The sequence below is a fragment of the Aethalodelphis obliquidens genome, unplaced genomic scaffold (genome assembly GCF_003676395.1).
Source record: "Aethalodelphis obliquidens isolate GAN/ISIS:26980383/991018 unplaced genomic scaffold, ASM367639v1 scaffold58, whole genome shotgun sequence".
Classification (NCBI taxonomy): Eukaryota; Metazoa; Chordata; class Mammalia; order Artiodactyla; family Delphinidae; genus Aethalodelphis; species Aethalodelphis obliquidens.
Window position 1 is genome coordinate 9,629,403 of NW_020838002.1, and position 27,713 is coordinate 9,657,115.

The following is a 27,713-nucleotide window of genomic DNA, read 5'->3' on the forward strand; positions in this document are numbered from 1 at the left end:
TCAATTCTGAAATAAGAGTATAACTTAGAGCTTAAAAATAAATTAAATAAAGGAAACATTAAAAGATAAATGGAGCAGGATGCTCTGTGGCTGAGGTAATCGGAGTGGAAAGGGAAGAAGGAGGGTTACGTTAATAAATGATTAAAAGGCCTTAACAAGGGCCTATCAGGTTGACCAGGAAAGCATTCTTCTCTTGGGCTCCTCCTCGAGACCACCTTTTTTACATTTGTTCTCAATGGTGATCAATATGGTTTTCATTTGCTGATTTCCATAATGCCATATGTGATCTGCCAGCCTGACATAATGAAGCTAGAAAGAGCTGAAGTCATTTGAGCATTCTCGCTTGCATGACTGTCGCCAGTTCACCAAATGCCTGTTATCTGAAAGTCAGTATTTTTCTTTTGCTTATTGACAAATACCAGCAGTGTTTGCCCCTAGACAGATGTAAAACCTCAGCATTGGGTGACAAATTTAAGTTAAGATTCAAGTTAAATAATACACTTTTTCTGGAGGGTTTTTTTTTTCTTTTTTTTGCCACCACTCAACCTGTAATTTAAGTTGGATTAAACACAGAAAAACAAGATTTAAGTGTGAATTATCCATTTCTGAACACAAATGCTCACTTCTGTTGATAAAGCAATAAATCACGAAGAATAAAGCACACATACTTGATGATGCCACCAAAGCCTCAGGACATATTTATTGCCCCAATTCAAGCTTTCCTATAAAGATATCAATTTAGTTGGCCCACTACTACTTGTCTCTGATAATGTTCACAGAAATTCATATCGAACGATGTTTATTAAATTTTTACTCCCTGTTAAAGTTTCTTTAATCTATGCTCTAGGATGGAGAAACATTCTTTTTTTTTTTTTTTTTTTTTTTTTGCGGTACGCGGGCCTCTCACTGTTGTGGCCTCTCCCATTGTGGAGCACAGGCTCCGGACGCGCAAGCTCAGCGGCCATGGCTCACGGGCTCAGCCGCTTCGCGGCATGTGGGATCTTCCCGGACTGGGGCACGAACCCGTGTCCCCTGCATCGGCAGGCGGACTCTCAACCACTGTGCCACCTGGGAAGCCCCCTGGAGAAACATTTTTATCACATGTAAGCCTCTCACGCCTTTTTTTTTCATTGTACAGCAAAATGAGTTTGTTGAGGTCATCTCACATGAGGGAGCTATGCAAGAACCTTCCATGATGCCTGAAATGTCTCATTACAAATTCTCTGTATTGTGCATTGGTCACTTTCCCATATTCAAAAGACAATTTCAAGGAAAAGTGCCGACAGGAACACATTTCTGAAATGATTTCTTTTGTCTTTTGCAAGCCAAAAAAACCCCCCACAAAAAACAGTTGCATTCAATCAAAAGAACACTTCAAGTTTACATTTTAAAAACAAAACTATATTTAGTGACAGTAACTTCATTCACAATAGATTTTATTCCTTTTTACATTAAACACATTAAATAATGAATAATCTGGTGATTAACTGATAAAGTCATGTTTTAGTTCTCAAGAATGTGAAAGTCTGTGGTGGTAGTTTTGTCCCGGAACTATCAAAACAAAGTTACGGAGTTTTGCCAAAAAAATCTCCCTGAGTTTTCCCAAAAAGGTGAATGTGTCACGGCTGAGTCAGCGCCCAAAGTTTTATAAATAGTTCTATCTCCAAATATTGCATTTGCTCCAACACGCAGTTCAAAATCTTTGCTTTATTACATGGGTTTTCTTTTTCCTTCCTTCCTTCCTTCCTTCCTTTTCTTCGTTCCTTCCTTCCTTCCTTCCTCCCTCCCTCCCTCTCTTCTGTCTGTCCTTCCTCCCTTTCCTTGCTTCATTCCTTCCCTCCATCCTTCCTCCCTCCCTCCCTCCCTCCATCTCTTTTCTTCCTTCCTTCCTTCCTTCCTTCCTTCCTTCCTTTCTCCCTCCCTCCCTCCCTCCCTTTCTTCCTTCCACCCTCCCTCCCTTCCCTTTTTATACATGCTTATCCAGCAAAGGACATAACTGGCTCAAAACAAAACAAAACAAAACTGAAGGAAGGCAGTGTGACATACATCTATAGGAAAAATCCTTCAAGAGAACCAAGCAGTCCCAGGGGATGAACACCAAGCTTACTGACTCAGCCCTTGCTTCCTTTCTTTAAAATGGATTGCTGTCTGTTTATTCTCCTTTCTCATAATTCCTTTATCACCAGTAAAGGGATACTTAAACGATGAGATCTTTAAACGGGCTAGTTGCAGAACATGGACTGTTCTGAAATGTTTGTTGTTGGTGGTGGTTGTTTGTTAATTCCTTTGGAAAACACTAGCAGATTCTACCCACAAATGGGAAGATAGGAGTTCAGATATCACCATGTTACTAAAGAATCTTATAAATGCCGTTGCGTTCTGATAAAGTTGATAATGAAGTTAAATAGTGAAGTTTAGCAAAAAATTCAGAAAACAACAAGCCAATACAAGGATTCTAAAGGCATACAGAGGTGGAAAGAATGCATTTCAGGGACCTTTCCCTGGGACTCTGAGATTTGGAGCTAATGAAAAAAGCAAAGGCTAAAGAACACGTGGTCTGTCTAAAAGTACCAAGCTACCTTCTCTTGTGAATTCCAAATTAAGTAAATAGGAGCTGTCACATTACAATGGGGGGGTTGGTGAGGTCAGATCTTTTAAGCACATTGAGTCATCTCTTTCCTTACGATAGTCATAGTAAAAACCGTAACCAATAGAAAACCAAGAGAAAAGGTAATTTTGCCTAGATGTGAACCAGGGTGAAAGGCAGGAGTGATATTCTTAAAGTCTAGTGGAACTGGTGGCAGACTACCCTATGGGGTATTTGGCCACTAACCTTTACGCTTTCCTTGAACATGGCCTCAGTTGCCTTAACTCTAAAATATCAGCCACCAAATCCAATTATGAGAAGTTATACAAGTAACTGCCACACTGAGAGGTCAGATTAACACTCCTACCTCATAACACGATGATAGCAAATTAGTCAGAATAGTTGAAAAGACTCACAAAAGATGGAATCATAATCAGAAGAGACTTCTAACGTGAGGTAATGAGGTGGAGGGCATGGCAGGAAAGGGCCACTCTTATTTGCAGAAGCAACAAGAAGACAAAGAAAGTTCTATGGACAATGGACAGATGAGAAAACTACCAAGGTTCTTCCGAGCTCTAGTGAACTCAGGAGGATTAGGAGAAAAACTGTTAGAGTAAGATGATGGAAGAAAAAAAAATTTTTTATAACTGTATATTGGTTTTTAATTAATTAATTAATTAATTTTATTTTTGGCTGCATTGGGTCTTAGTTGCTGTGCGTGGGCTTTCTCTGGTTGCGGCGAGCAGGAGCTACTCTTTGTTGTGGTGCGCGGGCTTCTCACTGCGGTGGCTTCTCTTGCTGCGGAGCACGGGCTCTAGGTGTGCGGGCTTCAGTAGTTGAAGCACGCGGGCTCAGTAGCTGTGGCTCGCGGGCTCTAGAGTGCAGGCTCAGTAGTTGTGGCGCACGGGCTTAGTTGCTCCACGGCATGTGGGATCTTCCTGGACCAGGGCTTGAACCCGTGTCCCCTGCATTGGCAGGTGGATTCTTAACCACTGCACCACCAGGGATGTCCAGGAAGAAAATTTTTAAAAGAAGGACCAAGGAAAGGCATTATCTCCTGCAATGTCAAGACAGCATAAATAAGAAAGTTCAAAAATAAGTGGTTCACATATAGAAAAAACTCTGTGAGGCTGTTGGTAGTTCCTCTGCCATGTGGGGCAATCCTATCTTTCACTGCTTTGTAGAGGGAGGTGTACCCACCAAACTCAAGGGCACCTTTCTCTCCAAAAGGAAAATGACCAGGAATCTGCAGTACTGGGATAGTTCTGGTTTTTTTTTTTTTTTTTTTTTTTAATGTAACCTCAAGATTTTACACTCTTCATAATAAAATGAAACATGAAGTTTAGAACTGGATCACTTGATTCTCTTATGTCCTTCCAGTTCAAGGAAAGGATAACCTAGTCTGCCTACTATAGCCTCTGCTTCTTGTCATAATGCTGCTCTCTGTGGGCAGAGGATCCTTGCCCTTCTTGTACTGGGTCACATAGTGGGGTTGGTGCTTGCCACACTTCTTACAGGAAGTTCGCTGGGTTTTAGCAACGTTCGCCACACTCGGGGTAGCATGATCAGCTCGGAAAGCTGTGGTCTACTGTCATCGCCACTGTATCCACAGTACTTGCAAGAGCCCCCGAAATGGGGCAGTCATTCAAAACGTGGATGCTGAATGATGGAGATCTTCAGAAGCAACGAGAGGATCTGCAGAAGTCCTTAACGTGTTTTGTATTTTTTTTAATAGCAGTAGCAAAATTAAAGAAGCAGGAGAAACAGGAGGCAGTAGTAGCAGCAGCAGTAGCAGCAGCAGTAGCTGTGGTCATCACGGCCTGAAGTGACAAGCTGGCAGTGCAGGTGAAATCTGGTCGTCTAGATGTGGCTCCCCAGAAATCTGTGGCTCCCCAGAAATCTGTGGCTCAGGGCCTTATCATCAGTAGAGATTTATGCCCCTTCAACCGGGCTCCCAGGAAACTCTGAACTACAAAAGAAGGTTTGAGCGAGGGTGGAAAACCAAGATCTTGAGTAACGGAAGGATTTATAGTCAAGTTTAGCAAGTGAGAAATGAAATGATGAGGTTAAGTACCTTATTAGTAATGCTCGGGTCAGGACCAGGTCAGGACCAGGTCAGGATGGGTTAAGACAGAAGAGCCATGCCACAAGCTCCAGAAGCAGTCTGGATGGTGCAAGTCATTTTTAAACATGGCCTCAGTTTCCTGAACTCTAAAACAGCAGCCACCAAATCCAATTATTAAAAGGTCTCCAAGAGCAAATCCAAGTGTAATCAAGGAAGGCAAAGGAACGGGGAGAGTTGAGAAACCTGTCTGTGGAAGGCAGATAAAAGAGAGGACTGCATTATTTTATCTCGTGATCAATGGGGAACTCTATGCCGGGAGCAGAATTTCTATTTCTAGAGCAGGTAGGGCTCTATCACACAGCTTGTCCAATGGTTCCCACTTTTCAGTCCACGCGGGTGGTGGTGATTATTTTTAATGTATTCCTCCTTCAATAAGTCATAAATAAGCTTACCTATTCAAATGACCACGATAAATGATGAGAAATAGCACACTGACCCATAAGCAGCAAAGACCCAGAAGGCAACACTTAAAACATAAACTGCCAAGAGCAACTTGATCGGGTTTCATAAATCAGAGCGACCACGGCCCTAAAAAGTGGGAATGAGAGCTCCAGTAATTGCAGCCTTCTGTCTGGAAGCATACAGTAAAAATAGCCACAGTAAGCACTCCTCCTGACCAATCAATAGACTCCTATTAGCCTCCCGGCCAATTACAGGATGATTGGCTAAGCAAACAAAGAATTATTGGCTGTTTAGCTGGGACTTTATTCAGGCCTCCCTCTTCCCCTGTTTCTCATTCTGTTCCTCTCCTCCCCACCCCCTTTCCTGTGAGGAAAAAAACTTCTGCAAACACCTGATATTCATCTAAGTCTCTGCAGTTGTACAGTCTTGTTAAATTGTTACCACCTTTTCCACAAGCAGTTTTGGCAATTAACCTCATGGCCAGGGACTTCAAAGAAAACAACTGTTGAGTTTAACCTCTCCGAGCTACCATAGATTCTTTTATGATTTTTCCTGAAACACTTTCATCCAGAGAGGAAAAAATGCAGACTGATAAAATGAATGTTTATTTTAATATTTGGTTAATTAAGGAGATGAACGCCTCAGACATGTGCCATAAAGTGGTGTGCTCGCTTCTCAAAGTCTCCACAAAGTGAGGTTTTATTTTAATTTACATTCCCAACACATGTGTGCTTCTCTGCTTGTCCACAAATCCTACATTTGCTGGAATCCAAGGATTTGATACATTTGACCCTCTCTTGCCCCTGTTCACAAATCTCTCATATGTTTCTCCAAACTGTTTATAAGTTCAGAATGAAAAAGGCATGTAAAATTAATGCTAAGAACCAAAGTTGCCATTAAAAATCTATTTTCATTTTATATTTTTACCCTCATAGATACACTTTTTACATTAAAAGCAAGGCTAATCCCCAACTCTCAGGAGAATAAACTACTAGCAATAAAGATCAAAATATATGACTGAACAAGCAATACAATTCTTCTTGAGTAATCTTGTGGCCTAAGTGTTTCAATGCAATTTATGCTATGTAACCAGCTTTTTACAGCTGTATATAATAATAATCACGGGCCTGATCTTACCAGCTGAAGGCAGGTTTGTGGAGGTGTGTTAACTCCTTCAGGCCACAAAGTTCATATTAGAATTTTAACAAAAGTGATTGAATATTTAGTAGATCCTGAGAACTACAGATTTCTCCTCTGTCTCTGTCAAGGTCAGGCCTTGTAAAATTGCCACTAACACTTTTGCCACTCTGTGAAATGAAGAACTCTACGAACGGTTGAGAGTATTTGTGTAGCTCTTCTAGAAGTACAATGAGGTTGAAATAATAAATCTGCAGCAAAGGCAACAGAGCTTTTGTTTGATATTTATAGTCACCAATACCTTCTTGTTATAATTAACTCCCCTCAAGCCATACATAACTGTTCTCTGGAAGATGACACTCTACGGTACAGTAATACAAGATGTGATAATTTTGTTAAGGGCCTGGCTTTAACCAAACAGCACTTTTCTGCCAAAACTATCCCCAGCTCCATCCCCACAAATCTAGGGGAGAAAGGAGAGAGCCCAGTAACACCACAGTTTTTGGAGATAGGCCTGGGGGTAAAGCTCTACTTTTGCTACTTATTGGCTATACTGAAAGTGGCCAGATACAAATAACTATCCCTATCTTGTAGGGATGTCGTGAGGATACAACGGGGTTGAGTATATAATGCAAAAGTCACAAACTTTTATTTGGCCTGTACTGGTTTAAAAATCAGGAAATATCCATAAAAATGTGAATTTCCTGTCTCTCTTGACTAAATGGAAGGTCTGGCAACAGCAACATGGAACGGAGTAGCGACAGAACCTTAAATGCAGGTAATTTGCTATCTACAGTTCCCCGGCTTAAACCTGGCCATCGGAGCATCTGAGTTTTTGAACCCTCCATGGATAGCTTAAAACAGAGTTTGGAACTGTGTTTGGCGCACAGTGTTTGGTACATAGTAAGTACTCAATAAAAGAACTACTACACCAAATAAAATCCGTTGACTCCAAAATGGAGAGAGGTTTCACAGGTATCAGCTAAACATTTTACGTGGCACAGAATACATCAAGTGCTGGAAATAATTTTTTAAAACGTCCATGTATTTTGTTTTTATATATATATTTGGAAAGTTTTTTGAAAACAGCATATATATGTATATGTGCTGTCTTCAGACCTTCCAAATATCTCTACGATCTAAAGCTCCTATAGCACTTACTTTTTATCAAGCTTCTTCTGGAATTTAGCACATACGATTTTGTATTGGTATTTGCATCCCTAACCAACTTGTAAGCTCAAGTGTGTATTCCCAAAGCATTGTTGAGAACATAAAAATACCTCTAATTCAGGCAACTCAGGAAACCACTAGTCTCAAACAAGGAAACAGGTGAGTGCTACTTCAGAAGAATACTTGCTGAGAGGTAGAAGTCTGTTAGATCTACGCCGATAAAAGAAACACCTGTAATTAGGAATGCTGTACACAGCTAACTGTATCAGCAGAAGTGTTTGAAAAGTTTTCGTTTCTTCAGTAAACTAATATTTAAGATACCAATTTGTATAACAAAATTTACTTCCAGATAGTTCAATTCCGCATCAGCATACATTTGGAATTAGCGGGATCCAAATCAGGGACTTGATGGTGTTATCACCCTTTCACTGGGATCACGAGGATTACAAGGAAAAAAATTGAAGAACATAGTGGAAGAGCGAAGCCTAGAATTCAAATCTGCCTCTCTAGCGGCAGGATTCTCTCATTTTTACTTTAATTACAGTCCCATACTCAAAGCCAGGCAAACAACCTACCATTTTGATTAGGTTGTCTCAGACAGCTGGGGAGGGAGTGGGTAGAAATAGGCCTATGAGGTCAGTCATTATAAACAATCTGTGTTCAAAAGCAATTTTCAGACCGACCCAAACTGGTTCACAAGTACATAAGTGATCCTGTGCTACAAACAGTAACGCACCAGCTGTCTGTCTGGGGTAGACTGTGCAGAGAGGGATGAGTCCTCTGTAGAAGAGCTGAGGGGCTGCAGGGAAAAAGACAAAAATATGTCTCTACCAAGAAGAAGACAAAAGGCAACCTCAAATTTCAGGAGCATCTTAGCAGCAGCCAGGGAAGGTTTGGCAGTTTCTGCAAACAAGTGGCCTGGGTTGAAATTTGTCAAGGAAGAAAAAAAATGAAATCTGTCATGAACATGAAGTTCAGATCAAACCTAAAACTTCCTCTGTCCACTTTTGTTAAGAGGACTTTCCTATTCAGCAGAACTCTCCAGAGAGCCAAGTGATTTCTGGTCATTCTCACGGCGATAGTTCGCCTTTTCTTCCTTTTTAATTTTTATATTCTTTGTCAACTTGAGTCAAAGGGGGAAGGATATTTTTGCTGAGCATTTAAGAACGATTTTAAGAAGGAACATTAAATGACACGAGGCTCTGGTGCTATGCTGTACAGTTCAATGAACTCCCGCGCAGATCAGCAAGATGGTTGGAAATGCCTCTCTCCGTCTGTTTTTCATCTCCAAAGTCTGTGTACTCAGTAGAGTGTGAAGAGAGCCTCTCTTTTCTTCAGAACATTCTCCCAACGGTCCTGCCCCCACCCCCACTCCCTCTCCGAAGCCCCTGCAGCAGAGAACAGGAACTAGAGCAAATGCTTTTGTGAATTAAGAGATCTTGTGAGCGTAAATTTGGTCAGGCTGCTCCTTTCTGCAGGCCAGACCCCGCTGCTGCCCCAGGATGTGAACTGTCAGTTTGCATAGCTGGTGATGAGTTGCAGAACCATCAGCAAAGGTGAAGACGGCAGAAACAAGAAAGATTCAAGACTGGTGGAAATCATTTCACAAGGAAAATTTCAGCCATCAGTGGGAGGAAGCTTTGAAAAATGCTGCCATTTCCGAGTCAGAATGAAGGAAAAATTAAATTACTGCCGGTGAGGCGAGCCAAAGTTGCATCTCCCTCCAGGGAGAGTTTTGATAATGGTAAACATTTGACAGCTGGCCTGGAGTTGTTATCTTGTTCTAACAGTTGTTATGGTCTAAATGAATATTTCTGATAAGGAAAGAGAAAGAAAAATTTAAACACTTTTATATTTTTTCTGTTTTAAACCTTAGGGGGTAAGCCAAACAAGTTTAGAGCCACCGAGAACGTACTCCAAATGCTGGAATGATCCTGGTCTGGAAATCTCACCAGTATCATTATTTCCATTAATCTAGATGATGTAATTCTTTGATGTAAATCAACTTACTAAGAAATTATCTTTAACCTTTAGCTTCCTCCGCCACTCAAAAACCATTCCAATTGTTGACTTGAAGTCAAGAAAATAAAGCGTTAATAAAAGCAAATGTAAAAGTCCAAGAACGGAAGCTCAAGACCATGCAGAGAAATGCTGTATTGTTACAGAATCGATTTTTTAGCTACTGAGGATCAATCATCAGAAAATTTTAATCTCTCACAGATTTTATTATTTTATGAAAACTATTGGGCCAAATATTTCAGAAAGGTAACAGAAATAAAGCAGCCAAAAGAAAGAATTTTAAACTTAAAAAGGACTGTTTACTGGGTGTCTGAGGGTTTTGCATCACCAGGAGATGCAGAGTGCCTGGAGGGATATTTCATTATAAAACACTTGCTCAATTCCTATATATAGCATAAGAAAACAAGTCTGAGTTATTGTCTGAAATGTTCCAGGTCTTCACAGGCACTGGATCTATCACGGTATCTAGACATGAGCGCAGAAGGCTCGGAGGAGATGGGAAGCAGTCCGGCTACCTTATATGGATCTGCTGATAGTTGTGTCCTCAGAGAAAGCATTGAAGTCCTGAGAATACTATAACCCTCTCCATCTACGTTAAAAAAGAATATCTACACTCCTAAATTTATTCTGCCTCTGACATGCTACCAGATGGGAGTTTATCCCGGGTCAAGAAAAGAGGGACCATGGCAAAAAGCAAAGAGAAGGAAGGAATCAGAACACTGTCCTCCTCTGGAATGAACAGAAACGTAGAAGTTATTTTCAGCAAATTTTATAAAATTGGTACTTTACTTGCCTAAAGTATAACTGGCGTGAAGTCTGGGAAATTTAGTATAATATTTAGCATTCAGAAACAAATTCTTTGAGCATCTGCTTGGGGCTACAAATTGAGCATTTGGTCTCCCATCTTCACACACCACGGGAATCAGCCCACCTAATCTGTAGGTATCCTATATTTCTGTCGCTTGTATACTCAGAATGCATTTTTGCAAACATCATGCCCTAACCAAAGGAAACCTTTACCCAAAGTCTTTCCCTATTTTTCTTTAAAAAACAAAACCAGAAAAATCTACCTTGATTCTTGTATTTGTGGGAAGTAAGAGTTTCATTATTTTTTTCCCCAGGGACCCTGCCCTGCCTTAGTAGGAAAGTATATAAATCGATATTAAAGTATGGTATTTTGAGAATGTTTCAAAGTAAGGTCAAACTGGTGTTAAAAACCTTACTAGTGAAGGCTAAAATAACAGTCTGGCTGAACAGTCTTAAGTGCAGCTGACTCCAATTACTAAGTACATCCTAGCGATTTTTTTTTTACTAACAAGAACAATGCAAGCAAGTCTTTGAGTTCAAAAATAATGTCAAAGAGAAGTTACTCATAAGAGAAATTAGATGAATTATCCCAACACTGCAGCCATATAGGCAGCTGACAGTTAGCTTCAGCACTGGAAAAGTTGAGTCCTTTCTTTAACAAATATTCAGAAAAAAGAGAGGAAGGAGATTCTAAGAGGGAATAAACGCGAGGAAAAAATGCTTCTCTTGACTAAAACATCCAAGAGACTTTTGGATAAGAAAACATATACATAATCTAACCACTACAAAATCATGAAAACAGGGCTTTCAAATTAAATTTCTAAAACATTTTATTATGAAGGATTTTGAACATACACCAAAATAGACAGAAAAATATAATAAAACCCAAGCATCCTTCACACCACCCAACAACCATCAAGCCATGGCCAATCCTGCCCCATCCACATCCACCTCTCTCCTCCTGTATTATTTTGAGGCAAATTCCAGATGTCATCAAATCAGACACAGTACATGAAAAAGCAGAGACCCTTCAAGTACACTATTCCACAGTGACGGCCTCTTTCGGCCTTCACGTCCACCCAAAAATCATTTTTTTCTGATGATAAACTTCTCCCCTTCCCCATAGGTCGTTGTTACTAGTACTAACTACCCAGGGCACTACCTGAATCTAGTTTGTTTTTTGTTTTTGCCATGTGGCATGCGGGATCTTAGTCCCCTGACCAGGGATTGAACCCCTGACCCCTTCAATGGAAGCACGGAGTCCTAACCACTGGACCGCCAGGGATTTCCCTACATGAATCTAGATAAACCTAGCATGTCTCAGATACACAGGACTTTTGTTTGACATGAGGGCTGATGACCTCCATATACCCTTCCATTCTTAAAAGTCTATGACTCCTCTATGCAAACAGACATTTTGGACCAGTGTTCCTCCATTACCAAAACTGGGGTCACATCGTCTGGCACCAAGGAAGACACTCTACAGTGGTCAAGGAAGTACAGTGGTGAAGACATCAGCTTCAGTCATACAGACCTGGTTGTAAATTTGGCTCTGCCAATTACTAACTTTGTATCCTTGGGCAAGTTCCCTGTCTCCTCATCTCTAAAACTGGAATAATAATTCCCTCATAGAATTGTTGAGAAGATTAAATGAAATAATACGTGTAGAGTGCTTAGCCAAGAATAATAAATAATAAATGGTAGCTTACTTTTAAGAATTAAGTAAGAGCATCTTACATGTGATAAATACCAATAAAGAGAGGAGGTATGTATAAGGTGGAAAGGAGGAAGTGAAGGAAGAAATGGGGGTAAAAATATTCCATTTTTGTAAATCATAACCCTCAACAAACTTCTTTTAAGAACTTAAGTATTTCAGTATAATTGTTTAATGGGAACTTTCAATAAGCTCATAATCTAAAACAAAGGTGCTTCAACCTGTTTATAACTGTCGATCCTTAAAAAATCGAATGTCACATACACAAATGTAAGGAGCCTTGGTTGAAGAATGTAATATTAGGGCTTCCCTGGTGGCGCAGTGGTTGAGAGTCCGCCTGCTGATGCAGGGGACATGGGTTCGTGCCCCGGTCCGGGAAGATCCCACATGCCGCGGAGCGGCTGGGCCCGTGAGCCATGGCCACTGAGCCTGCGCGTCCGGAGCCTGTGCTCCGCAACGGGAGAGGCCACAACAGTGAGAGGCCCGCGTACCGCAAAAAAAAAAAAAAAAAAAAAGAATGTAATATTAATATATTACATTATATTACATATAATTATATAATTAATTATATTAGTATTAATATATCGGGGTAAGGACTCAGGATAGAGGATGAATGCTTGCTGCCTGATCTAAATGAACCGGCCCAGTGCATCTGTACAGGTGAGCCACAGCAAAGCCAAGAAGTGACAGTACTGATAATGGAAAGTAGCAGTGGCGGCAATGGTCTCTCACTTGGCTTCAGCCTGCACCGTTTCAGTATTATACTTTTGAAAAAAATCACTCAGATGAACAAAGGGCATGGGGAGGCATGCTTTTCGTTCACTTAACATTTGCCAGGACACTTGCAGATTGGGACAAAATGTATCTTAAATCATGCACTACCAAATAACTACATTACAATCTGTAATGTGCCCAATGTCATACAGTCATTTAATAAGGAAAAGAACGGACATCCACATTTTATGTAAGAACAGTCTACCTACTTATTAATTAAAAAATCACAAACTAGAAGCTTTTTGCTGACTTTATAATGAGTATTCTTTTCTTTCTCTCTCTCTCTCTCTATTTTGCATTCCAAAGTTGTACAAAAGTTATCCTAAGATGGCCAAATGCCAGAGCACTGTTTCTTGGGGTCGAGGGGCGGGGATGGAGAGGAAAGATTAGCAACCTTTTTTTCCGAATTTTATTTATTTTTATACAGCAGGTTCTTATTATTTATCTATTTTTAAAAATTTTATTTATTTACTTTTGGCTGTGTGGGGTCTTTGTTGCTGGGTGCGGGCTTTCTCTAGTTGTGGCGAGCGGGGGCTACTCTTCGTTGTGGTGCTCGGGCTTCTCATTGCAGTGGCTTCTCCTGTTGCGGAGCACAGGCTCTATGCGTGCGGGCTTCAGTAGTTGTGGCACGTGGGCTCAGTAGTTGTGTCTCGCGGGCTCTAGAGCGCAGGCTCAGTAGTTGTGGTGCACGGGCTTAGTTGCTCTGAGGCATGCGGGATCTTCCCGGACCAGGGCTCGAACCCGTGTCCCCTGCATTGGCAGGTGGATTCTTAACCACTGTGCCACCAGGGAAGTCCTAGTTACCTATTTTATACATATTAGTGTATATATGTCAATCCCTATCTCCCAATTCATCCCACCACCACCACTACCACCCCCCACTGCCCCACTTTCCCTCCTTGGTGTCCATACATTTGTTCTCTACATCTGTGTCTCTATTTCTGCCTTGCAAACCAGTTCATCTGCACCATTTTTCTAGATTCCACATATATGCGTTATGTGGCTTTACAAATCAAGCCTCTCTTGGTGTGATTACCAGGTAAATGGCTGACTGTGATAACCACTTAACAAGGTTACTTTTCTTTAGCCTTTACCACACCTATTCAATCCTGCTGCTAGGACAGTCTTCCTAAACAGATCACTCATCACCTCAAACACTTTTCATTCCTTGTCCTCTATTCCAACTCTTCTACCAGCACTTTCCTTTCACTGTCTGGTCATAACCTCCCTAGACAGCTGAAGCTCCCAAACTTCCCCGCACATATCCCCTCCTATATATTCAAAGCAGACTCCAGGTTGTCCTCAAATTATTATGTGTCTGACTTGGTGCCTTTGCTTCTTGCCAATAGGAGTCCATTTCTTGAATCTTTACCTATCAAAATTCTACCTATTTCTCAAAATTTAGCTCAAATGGCTTTTTTTTTTTTTTTTTTTCCACACAACTGTCTCTCATCGCCCCAGTTAGAACTCATCTTTCCCTTATTTGTACTCTGAGAGGACTTGATTGGTCTTGTACTATGGTCACTAGAGTTTGATTTTTATCCCCTGAATTCCAAGTTTCTAAGGGTCAGGGAGCATACCCTTTTCATTTTTTGTACCCCTTAGAGCATGGAGCACAGTGACTTTTAATCACACTGAACTGTGCTGCATATTTGATATCTAGGAAACCATCAGTAATAACATTTACATCTTTTCTGATAAGCAGTCCACACAAGGAATTCTTTGAGGGAAATTTCTTAACTGGCTCACCAACTCCTGGACTTTATGGTTTCTGCTACAAAGCCCCCACTGAGCCCATCTGATATACGCACAGTACACAGAAAGAGCAGCCAATTCTCTCCTGACAGAGTGAGTAAGAAACTGAAGAAGGAAGACACATGTGTAGGAGGAAATACCAAAACCACAAATATGGAAACAGTGTTTGTGAACCTCTTTCAGCCAGATCACAGACATCTTTAATTTCATCACACATCCTTAAAAGGAGCAAGTCGGGAAATGGGGAAGGGAAAAAAATATCTTTATGCTTTTTTTTCTTTTAAAGTCTTCCAAATTTTTGGATTAGGTCATCTGTAACTCTAAGGAGAATAATGTATAATCTTTGAGAATGCACCTTACGTTTCTTGGCCTTTTGGCTAAGATCAAGTGAAGAATGCACCTAGACTTCAGAATTTCAACCACTAGCAATTAATACAAGGTAAATGCTAGGGCAAAATAAACATAAATAAAAAATTAACTGGAACTCTTGTTGGTTATCCATTTTAAATGTAGCACGAAATACACATACTATTACTTTTAAAATGTAACCACGGGACTTCCCTGGTGGCTCAGTGGTTAAGAATCCACCTGCCAATGCAGGGGACATGGGTTTGAGTCTGGGAAGATCCCACATGCTGCGGAGCAATTAAGCCCGTGTGCCACAACTACTGAGCCTGTGTGCCACAACTACCGAGCCTGTGTGCCACAACTACTGAGCCTGCACACCACAACTACTGAAGCCCTCATGCCTAGAGCCTGTGCTCCGCAACACGAGAAGCCACCGCAACGAGAAGCCCGTGCACTGCAACGAAGAGTAGCCCCCACTCGCCGCAACGAGAGAGAGCCAATGCACAGCAACGAAGACCCAACGCAGCCAAAAATAAATAAATAAATAAAATAAAATAAAATATAACTACCCTCCGGGGAAATCTAAGAGTTAGTACTACAAACACACATATGCCAAAGCACACGTGCAGGCCCCAGTCCTTCCAACACCACGGACCCCTTTCTGTCCCCACCTCCCAGTTATATTTCTAAAATGGCACTTGGGATTGACATATACACAGTGCTATGTTTAAAATAGACAACTATGGGACTTCCCTGGCAGTCCAGTGGTTAAGACTTCACCTTCCAATGCAGGGGGTGCAGGTTTGATCCCTGGTTGGGGAGCTAAGATCCCACATGCCTCGTGGCCAAAAACCCAAAACAAAACAGAAGCAATATTGTAACAAATAAAGACTTAAAAAATGGTCCACATCAAAAAAGAAATAGTAATACAAATAAAAAAAATAACATAGATAACCATCAGGACTTACTGTATAGCACAGGGCACTCTGCTCAATATTAACAATAGTAACAATCTAAATGGGAAAAGAATTTGAAAAAGAATAGATACAAGTATATGTATAACTGAATCACTTTGCTGTACACCTGAAACTAACACAACATTGCTAATCAGCTATACTCCAATATAAAATAAAAAGTCAAAAAGAAAACAATAACTCTTGAAAATCCAAAAATAAAACTCATCTCTGTCTCCTTATAATTGAGTTGCTTTTTTCCTAGATCTAATAGATGTAATGAACACACAAGCAAAGGCAAAAAATGAGTTTAAATATAACTTGTCAAAGATAACAGCTAATTTAGGGTGGCATTTGAAATAAAGTGTTTCTCTCCTTTTTATGAATGTGTTGCTGATGAAAATTTTACAACTTAATATTTTTATACTCATCATCATAATTAAAATATTATGAATATGAAAAGTATTCCAAAACACTACATCTTCTTTTCTTTTTTTTTTTAATTTTTACTGCATTGGGTCTGTTGCTGCGCGTGGGCTTTCTCTAGTTGTGGTGAGCAGGGGCTACTCTTTGTTGCGGTGCACAGGCTTCTCATTGTGGTGGCTTCTCCCGTTGCAGAGTACGGGCTCTAGGTGTGCGGGCTTCAGTAGTTGTGGCACGTGGGCTCAGTAGTTCTGGCACACGGGCTTAGTTGCTCCGTGGCATGTGGGATCTTCCTAGATCAGGGCTCGAACCTGTGTCCCCTGCATTGGCAGGTGGATTCTTAACCACTGTGCCACCAGGGGAGTCCCCCAAAACACTACATCTTCTGAAAGCAATATCCCCAGAGAAGAAAAATTTTGTTAGTTTTCTGCTGAATTCCTAAATATAGCTGTCATTTGGACCAAGAGCCAAAAATCAAATGTTATGGTAAGAATTCCTAGCATTTCAACAAAGCAAGACTCTTACTCCAACAACAATTCTTAAACACCTAAAACAATCAAATACACTACATTCTCCATTTTATTTCTCAATGTCTCAACATTGCCCCTGGATGGATAATTTATTTTATCACTATAATAATCAAGTCAACAGAAAAATGCAAAATTGCTTACTAGAAAATGTTTATAATTGTTGAAGTATATCCCCTACAGAGTAAGTTTGTCCTTCTACAAGTCACATAGCTGTAGTATAACAATAACTTATTCAATTGTACTGTGAAAGTAGATATTCCTACACTCTCCATATGTATTCAACACTGGTCATTTATTCAATCTAAGACAGGGCTCCCTTTACTCAATCTGAAACTGGGGCCTCTGAACCCTAAGATATTTTCTGGGGTTAAGCTTAGATTTGTGGTTTTATCAAAGTGAAGACTTCTAAAGCTGTGCTGTCCAATCTGATTGTCAGTAGACACAAATGGCTATTTAAATTTCAATGAATCATAATTAAATTTGAAATATAGTTCCTTAGTTACATTCATCACCCCTCCAGTGTTCAAAGGCTACACGTGGCTCTCATATTGGACAGCAAAGATCTAGCACTTTTCCATCATCACTGAAAGTTCTATTGCACAGTGCCATTCTAAGGTTGACCGGTCTTACGGGTCATATTTGCTTTAGTGCCATGGCTTCAAGACGAAGGGAAAGATAGAACTGATAATGCCACCTATCAAGTTTGTTCTTTTATTTCTAGGCTGAGAATCAAATCGTTATGATGTTTCAGACTAGAGTCCCCACCACCTCAGGATCTAAAAACATGAAAAAAAAAACGTGATCCCTTGGCAGACTCAAAGAAAACAAACCAACCAAAACAACTACAACTACAACAAAACAAAAACTCCACCATGGTCCATAGAGCATATGGGCTGTTCCAGCAATGAGAAACTCAGTGCTAAGCATTTTGGACAAAAATAGTGTTCCCCTTATTTAAAAAATCCTCACATCTGCTATATACACATATTGTCCTTGGTAGGTACGTGCATTTTCGCCTAACCAAGAAGATAGGCTTCCTCTGGCTAATAACTGGCTTGCGGAAGCAACATGGTCAAATGATACAAACAAAGGTTTTGAAACCAGATAGGAGCTAAGTCCTGTATCCCTTCATACATGCTCACTAGTTACATGACTTTTGAGCAAGTTACTGAATCTCTCTACATCTGAATTTGCCAAAAAAGAAAGAAGCAAAACTCAGGTCAACTTCCCAGGCTTGTTCAGTATTAAGAAGATAATGTATGTTTGGCATCAACTAGCACAGTATGTGACACAAGGAGTTGCACCAGCAACTATTCTACAAGACAAAAAAAACACAAAACACTCATTCACAGTACACAATAACAGTGCCACTGGTAACAGCTATTAGTAAACCAAATCTTTTTATTTAAAAACAGCTTTATTGAGCAATATCTGACTCATCAAACAAATCACCCTTTTGAAGTGGAAAACTTCCCTAACATGGGAAAGGAAATAGTCACCCAAGTCCAGGAAGCACAGAGAGTCCCATACAGGATAAACCCTAGGAAAAACACACCAAGACACATGTTAATCAAACTAACAAAAATTAAACTCAAAGAAAAATTATTAAAAGCAGCAAGGGAAAAACAAAAAATAACATACAAGGAATCCCCATAAGGTTATCAGCTGATTTTTCAGTGGAAACACTGCAGCCCAGAAGAGAGTGGCAGGATGTACTTAAAATGATGAAAGAGAAAAACCTACAACCAAGATTACTCTACCCAGCAAGGATCATATTCAAATTCGAGGGAGAAGTCAAAAGCTTTTCGGACAAACAAAAGTTAAGAGAATTCAGAACCACCAAACCAGCTTTACAACACATGCTAAAGAAACTTCTCTAAGCAGAAAACACAACAGAAGAAAAAGACACACACAAAAAAACCCCAAAACAATTAAGAAAATGGTCATAGGAACATAGATATCAATAACAACCTTGAATGTAAATGGATTAAATGCCCCAACCAAAAGACACAGACTCGCTGAATGGACACAAAAACAAGACAGCATATATATATATGCTGTCTACAAGAGACCCACTTCAGAACTAGGGACATGTACAGACTGAAAGTGAAGGGATGAAAAAAGATATTCCATGCAAATGGAAATCAAAAGAAAGCTGAAGCAGCAATACTTGTATCAGGTAAAACAGACTTTAAAATAAAGACTGTTACAAGAGATAAGGAGGGACACTACATAATGACCAAAGGATCAATCCAAGAATAAGATATAACAATTATAAGTGTTTATGCACCCACCACAGGAGCACCTTAACACATAAGGCAAATGCTAACAACCATGAAAGGAGAAATCAACAGTAACCCAATAATATTAGGGGACTTTAACACACCACTTACACCAACGGACAGATCATCCAAACAGAAAATAAATAAGGAAACACAAGCTTTAAATGACACAATAGACCAGATAGATCTAATTGGTATTTATAGAACATTCCACCCAAAAGTGGCAGAATACACTTTCCTCTCAAGTGCACATGGAACATTCTCCTGGATAGATCACATCTTGGGTCACAAATCAAGCCTCAGAAAATTTAAGAAAACTGAAATCGTATCAAGCATCCTTTCTGACCACAACGCTATGAGATTGGAAATCAATTACAGGAAAAAATCTGTAAAAAAAAAAAACAAACACACATATGGAGGCTAAACAGTACGCTACTAAATAACCAAGAGATCACTGAAGAACTCAAAGAAGAAATAAAAAATACACAGAAACAAATGACAACAAAAACATGATGACCCAAAACCTATGGGATGCAGCAAAAGCAGTTCTAAGAGGGAAGTTTATAGCAATTCAATCGCATCTCAAGAAACGAGAAAAATCTCAAGTAAACAATCTAACCCTACACTTAAAACAACTAGAGAAAGAAGAACAAAGAAAACCCAAAGTCAGTGGAAGGAAGGAAATCATAAAGATCAGAGCAGAAATAAATGAAATAGAAACAAAGAAAATAATAGCAAAGGTCAATAAAACTAAAAGCTGGCTCTTTGAGAAGATAAACAAAATTGATAAACACTTAGCCAGACTCCTCAAGAAAAGAGGGAGAGGATGCAAATCAATAAAATTAGAAATGAAAAAGGAGAAATCACAACCAACACTGCAGAAATACAAAGGATTATAAGAGACTACTACAAACAACTATATGCCAATAAAATGGACAACCACGAAGAAATGGACAAATTCTTGGAAAGGTACAATTTTCCAAGACTGAACCAGGAAGAATTAGAAAATATAAACACACCTATCACAAGTAATGAAATTGAAACGGGAAGTAAAAATCTTCCAACAGACAAAAGTCCAGGACCGGATGGCTTCACAGGCGAGTTCTATCAAACATTTAGAGATGAGCTAACACGGATCCTTCTCAAACTCTTCCAAACAATGGCAGAGGGAGAAACACTCCCAAATTCATTCCACAAAGCCACCATCACCCTGATAACAAAACCAGAAAAAGATATCACAAAAAAGAAAATTATAAACCAATATCACTGATGAACATAGATGCAAAAATCCTGAACAAAAAACAAGCAAACAGAATCCAACAGCACATTAAAAGAATCACACACCACGATCAAGTGGGATTTATCCCAGGGATGCAAGGATTCTTCAATATATGCAAATCAATCAATATGATACACCACATTAACAAATTAAGAAATAAAAACCATATGATCATCTCAGTAGATGCAGAAAAAGCTTTTGACAAAATTCAACACCGATTTATGATAAAAACTCTCCACAAAATGGGCATAGAGGGAACCTACCTCAACATAATAAAGGCCATATATGACAAACCCACAGCAAGCATCATACTCAATGGTGAAAAACTGAAAGCATTTCTACTAGGATCAGGAACAAGACAAGGATGTCCATTCTCGCCACTCTTATTCACCATAGTTTTGGAAGTCCTAGCCACGGCAATCAGAGAAGAAAAAGAAATAAAAGGAATACAAATTGGAAAAGAAGAAGTAAAACTGTCACTATTTGCCAATGACATGATATTATACATAGAAAATCCTAAATATGCCACCAGATAACTACTAGAACTAATCAGTGAATTTGGTAAGGTTGCAGGATACAACATTAATGCACACAAATCTCTGGCATTCCCATACACCAACAATGAAAAATCAGAAAGAGAAATTAAGGAAACACTCCCATTTACCCCTGCAACAAAAAGAATAAAATACCTAGGAATAAACCTGCCTAAGGAGGCAAAAGACTTGTATTCAGAAAACTATAAAACACTGATGATAGAAATTAAAGATGACATAAACAGATGGAGAAATATACCATGTTCTTGGATTGGAAGAATCAATATTGTGAAAATGACTATACTGCCCAAAGCAATCTACAGATTCAATGCAATCCCTATCAAACTACCAACGGCATTCTTCACAGAATTAGAAGAAAAAATCTTACTATTTGTATGGAAACACAAAAGACCCCGAATAGCCAAAGCAATCTTGAGAAAGAAAAATGGAGTTGGAGGAATCAGGCTCCCCAACTTCAAACTATACCACAAAGCTACAGTAATCAAGACAGTATGGTACAGGCACAAAAACATAAATATAGACCAATGGTACAGGATAGAATGCCCAGAGATAAACCCACGCACATATGGGCACCTAATTTATGACAAAGGAGGCAAGAACATACAATGGAGAAAAGACAGCCTCTTCAGTAAGTGGTGTGGGGAAAACTGGACAGCTACATGTAAAAGAATGAAATTAGAACACTACTTAACACCATACACAAAAATAAACTCCAAATGGATTAAAGACTTAAATGTAAGACCAGACACTATAAAACTTTTAGAGGAAAACATAGGAAAAACACTCTTTGACATAAACCACAGCAAGATCTTCTTTGACCCACTTCCTAGAGTAACAGAAATAAAAACAAAAATAAACAAATGGGACTTAATTAAACTTAAAAGCTTTTGCACAGCAAAGGAAACCATAAACAGGACAAAAAGACAACTCTCAGAATGGCAGAAAATATTTGCAAGTGAAACAATAGACAAAGGATTAATCTACAGAATATACAAACAGTTCATGGGGCTCAATATCAAAAAAACAAACAATCCAGCTAAAAAATGGGCGGAAGATCTAAATAGACATTTCACCAGGGAAGACATACAGATGGCCAAGAGGCACATGAAAAGATGCTCATCATCACTAATTATTAGAGAAATGCAAATCAAAACTACATGAGGGGCTTCCCTGGTGGCGCCGTGTTTGAGAGTCCACCGGCCGATGCAGGGGACACGGGTTCGTGCCCTGGTCTGGGAAGATCCCACATGCCGCGGAGCGGCTGGGCCCGTGAGCCATGGCTGCTGAGCCTGCACGTCCAGTGCCTGTTCTCTGCAACGGGAGAGGTCACAACAGTGAGAGGTCTGTGTACCCAAAAAAAAAAAAAAACTACAATGAGGTGTCACTTCACGCTGGCCAGAATAGCCATTATCAAAAAACCTAGAAACAAAAAATGCTGGAAAGGGTGTGGTGAAAAGGCAACCCTCCTACACTGTTGTTGGGAATGTAAGTTGATACAACCAGTATTGAAAACAGTATGGAGGTTCCTTAAAAAACTAAAAATAGAACTACCATATGGGGAGCTCCCTGGTGGCGCAGTGGTTAAGAATCCACCTGCCAATGCAGGGGACACAGGTTTGAGCCCTGGTCCGGGAAAATCTCACATGCCACAGAGCAACTAAGCCCATGTGCCACAACTACTGAGCCTGTGCTCTAGAGCCCGTGAGCCACAACTACTGAGCCTGAATGCCACAAATACTGAAGCCCATGTGCCACAACTACTGAAGCCCGCACGCCTAGAGCCCGTGCTCCATAACAAAGAGCAGCCTCCGCTGACCACAACCAGAGGAAGCTGGTGCGTGGCAACGAAGACCGAACACAGCCAAAAATTAATTAAAAATTATATTAAAAAAAAAAAGAACTATCATATGACCCAGTAATCCCACTACTGGGCATATACCCTGAGAAAACCATAATTCAAAAAGAGACATGCACCGCAATGTTCACTGCAGCACTATTTACCATAGCCAGGACATGGAACCAACCTAAATGTCCATCAACAGATGAATGGATAAAGAAAATGTGGCACATATATACAATGGAATATTACTCAGCCATAAAAAACAAAATTGAGTTATTTGTAGTGAGGTGGATGGACCTAGAGTCTGTCATATGGAGTGAACTAGGTCAGAAAGAGAAAAACAAATACCGTATGCTAATGTGTTCATATGGAATCTAAAAATATATACGTATATATATGTAGGTTATATTCTGTTGGACAATATATCCTTATAGCTTATTTGTTTTGAATTTTAGAATTTTATTTATTTTTTTATACAGCAGGTTCTTATTAGTTATCCATTTTATACCTATTAGTGTATATATGTCAATATAGCCAATATTTTATAAAAACTATAAATGGAGCATAACCTTTAAAAATTGTGAATCACTATATTGTATACCTGTAACTTATATAATATTGCACAGCAACTATACTAATAAAAATTTTTATTCCAGAAAAAGAAATGGTACTGATGAACCTAGTTGCAGGGCAGTAATAAAGAGGTAGATGTGGAGAATGGACTTGATGACATGGGGTGGGAGGGCGAAGCTGGGGCGAAGTGAGAGTAGCATCGACATATATACACTACTGGATGTAAAATAGTTGGCTGGTGGGAAGCAGCCGCATAGCACAGGGAGATCGGCTCGGTGCTTTGCGATGACCTAGAGGGGTGGGATAGGGAGGTTGGGAGGCAGACTCAAGAGGGAGGGGATATGGGGACATGTGTATGCATATGGGCAATTCGTTTTGTTGTGCAACAGAAAGTAACACGGTATTGTGGAGCAATTATACTCCAATAAAGATCTATTTTAAAAAAAAACAGCTTTATTGAGCAATATCTGACACATCATACAAATCATCCTTTTGAAGTGTACAATTAATTCAATGTGAATCAAGCCTTTTTTAAAAATTGAAAACTTTTGGCTGTGTTGGGTCTTTGTTGCTGCGCGTGGGCTTTCTCTAGTTGAGGTGAGCGGGGACTCCTGTTCGTTGCAGTGCGCGGGCTTCTTATTGTGGTGGCTTCTCTTGTTGTGGAGCACAGGCTCTAGGCATGCGGGCTTCAGTAGTTGTGGCATGCAGGCTCAGTAGTTGTGCTTCGTGGGCTCTAGAGTGCAGGCTCAGTAGTTGTGGCGCATGGGCTTATTTGCTCCGCGGCACATGGGATCTTCCCGGACCACGGCTCGAACCCGTGTCCCCTGCATTGGCAGGCGGTTTCTTAACCACTGACCCACACAGAGAAGCCCCTGAATCAAGTCTTTTAACACATAATTCAACATTACCCAGTACCCAGTATGGGCTACTGACTCTGTAAGGTTCTAGAGCCAGTGGCTCTCAAATGGGACAATTTTGCCCACCAGGACACATTTGGCAACGTTTGGAGACATTTTTGATTTTCATGATGGGTGGAAGCTATTAGTATTTAGTGGATAGAGGCCGGGGATACTGCTAAACATCCTACAATGCACAGGACAGCCCCACAACAAAGAATTATCCAGTCCAAAATGCCAGTAGTGCTTAGGTTAAGAAACTTGTTCTTGGCATACAAAGATGAACAGGAGACAATATCTGTCTGCCCAAAGCTTACTGTCTGGTGAAAGAGTGCAAGGTGGAGACAGCACAGGATGCTAGGGTTGCAGAGAGAAGAGGATGCTTAAGCCAAAAAATATTGGAAGACAAACAGGAATTTGCCAGGGGTACTCAGGATGGAAAGGAGTGATTTCATGCAGAGGGACTAACGTGGAAAAATACTGATATGCAGAAAGCATGTTGGAGTCTAAGAAGTTCCAGGAGTTCAGAATGGTTACAGCTCAGGAGAGAACAAGAAAATAGAAGATTACACAGGAGCCCGATCATCGTGGTTTTGTATGTCATGCCAGGAAAGAACTTGGACTTGATCTTATAATCAGTGGTCAACAAACATTTTCTGTAATGAACCAGACAGGAATATCTTTAGGCCATATGGTCTCTGTTACAACTACTCAAGTCTGGGATCATAGTGAGGAGAAAGCAGCCATCGACAATCCGTAAGTGCATAATGAATGTGGCTATGTTCCATTAAAACTTTACTTATGGGCACTAAAATTTGAATTGCATGTAATTTTCAGGGTTAATAAAATATTCTTGTCCTTTTGATTTTTTTCTACCGTATAAAACTGTGAAAACCATTCTGTACCTGTGGGCTGTAGCTGTACATAAGCAGATGGTGACAGTAGTTTGCCAGGCCCTGCTATAGTGAATACACAGGACTTCAAGGTGACAAGTCAGCTGATCAGATAAAAAATGAAGCGGGGCATTTTTCTTGAGATCTCTGGAGGGACGGACCATCTTCTAGCCATTCCTGCTAAAGAACAAATGGACTTCGGCCTAAATTTTGTCACTAGTTTGCCTGTAATACTTACAATGAGGTGGTATGCTAACTAAAGGAAAGGAAAGCTCATTTTAGGCTACTGTGGTGAAATGACATTTACCTAATGCAGATATAAATTTCTTCATAATTAGTGGGCACTTGACACTAATGTAATCTGATTACTGCAGCAAAGTCATCTTTAAACTAAATCCCCAGTACTGACAGAGTATGTCCTTGAATTAAGCAAATTAGGGCTAAGTGACAAAAAGTACCAGCTATTAAGAAACAACTCCATATTTATAATCATCTGTTATAATGAAGAGAAGACCAAATACCTCATAGTATCAATATGAGAAGTATGACACAGACCGCTTGACACATAGGTAAGGTGTCCTCACTATCTTAGTCCTGATATTATCCCAATTCAAATTCTAGAAACTTCAAGCTACTGGAAACCTCTTACTTTTAATTTGGAACTGTTTTCAAGAGAGAGGTCTGATAACATGGATTCAAATTGTGAAGACAGTATGTCACTTTTACTCAATTTAAAAATGTTTTATTAAAAAATAAACTGTGTAAGAGAAAAGTACAAGAATACTGATCTAGAGAAACATTTCTTTAAAAAACTTGTTTCTTCCTGATTCCAATTTTGTATGATTTATAATAGCCACAATGGTGTACTATTATAACTAAAGCCATTTCAAATCTAAACAACTGTCTTTTACATCTTTGATGTGGCTGACTCTTTATGAATAATTATGATCTTTCTTAGGGACAATAAACATACGTCAAAAGGATTGTTTTGAGGATTAATTGATCTGTTTGTAATTTAATTACATAGTGTCTGGTATAGAGTATATGCTCCATCGAGGTTAGGTATCATTAAACACGAAATGTATTACAATCACTACTTCAACTTCTCTCTAAATGTTTCACCACGACAGAGTTCTCACGACTTTAAAATACTTTTCAAAGAATTCAAGAATCGAAAGAACCTAGAAATTGCACGGTCCAGCTCTCATATTATATAAATGGATTGACTGACCGAAGTCACACAGGGAGATGATATATCTTGGTATAAAGAGCAAGGGCTCTGTAGTTGAACATGCCTGATTTTGAGTCCTGGCTCCACCAGCTGAGTTAATTCAGCCAAAACCTCAATTTCCTAATTTATAAAAATGTGGATTAAATGAGATGATGCTCACAAAGTACTGAAGACAGTGACTAACATATTTTTTTAAATCAATAAATGTTCACTATTATTATTGATCTTAATTTTCCTACCATGAAATTATATTTCCTCTGTCCATCTTTTGAAGAAATGTGTGTAAATTGCTCCTGTATTTGTTCTGAACTTGACTCCTACCTAACTATACTGACAGGCCACACCAGACTAAGGCAAACTATTTAAAATATTTATTTTCCAAATCCAGCAAACGCTACCTCTCCCTTTCTTTGTACAATTCCTTCGTTAGTATATACCTCAACTTCAAATTATTTTAGTAAGTCTTCCAATGCTTCAATTTCTCCAACTCTGCTCCATGGGTCCTGGGAACACATATGTAAAAACTGTGCTAAATATATCTGTGGAATGCCTTGTTAAAGATTACACAATAAGGAACAAAAGATGGTGTTTCTGGAGATTCCAAGCAGTTGTGGGCCAATGAACATCACAGAAAGCATCCTTCCAATTCATTTGCTTAAAAGGCTAAGGAAATAATCTATTTCCTTTTCTCTGTTTTCTATCTGGTTTCTCTGATGTGTTCCCAGATACTCAAAGAAAGATTCAGATATCCATGAAATCTTAATATGCCTGTTTGAAGCCAGGAAAAATAAAGAATAGTACGCCAATATTGAAGACCAGAAAAAGTCCATCAGTACTTGAGGGGGAATTTTGTTCAGTCTTGGAAATTACTGAAAGAGTCTACTTCCATGGTAACTGGGGAAGAAAATGCCAAACGGTTTAAATTTACACGGCATTCCACGACCCTGAAGCATGCTCCTGAAGTGATCCTACAAACTTGGCAATTACTCTAACAGCCTAAGTCTTCATCTGTTGCCAGATGAGCTGCAGCAATTTTTGGCCTTGCCTTACAGCCCTTGCACTTGACATCATTTAGCCTAGACTCAGCCCTTGACCTTGCCTTTATAGTTGGGGAAGAGTTCAGAGGGACCAAACCTCGATAGAAACAACCTAAGTGTGAAAGGTTTTACCCCAAGGCTTCTCTCAATGAGTGCTCTTTAATATTTAACGTTGATCTTTAATCTCATATGTTCATCAGAATGGGATAAGTACAAACTCTCCCTTCTATCTAAGAAACATTAAGCTCATAATTTGTTGTTCTTATTTGTTTCTTTGTTTTTGTTTTGCCTTAAGGCAGAAGTAGAAGGCCATAATGGTAACTTGAAAGGCTCCTCTCACACTAAGGATTGTATCTTTTTTTTTTTTTTTTTTTTTTTTTTGTG

General features: G+C 39.6%; 1 protein-coding gene across 6 annotated transcripts in view; it reads right to left on the reverse strand.

Moving 5' to 3' along the window:
- Window positions 1-27,713, reverse strand: part of BCAS3 (BCAS3 microtubule associated cell migration factor) — a 574,202-nt gene that overhangs the window by 200,673 nt on the left and 345,816 nt on the right. Inside the window, exon 23 of one of the 6 annotated variants that reach the window (XM_027087297.1) lies at window positions 5,699-9,235. The exons of the other annotated variants lie outside the window; for them this stretch is intronic. Within the exon in view, the coding sequence (XP_026943098.1) occupies window positions 9,222-9,235 (14 nt within the window). The 3' untranslated portion in view covers window positions 5,699-9,221. Of the gene's footprint in view, window positions 1-5,698; window positions 9,236-27,713 lie in introns of those variants that run through there. 6 annotated transcript variants of the gene reach the window in all.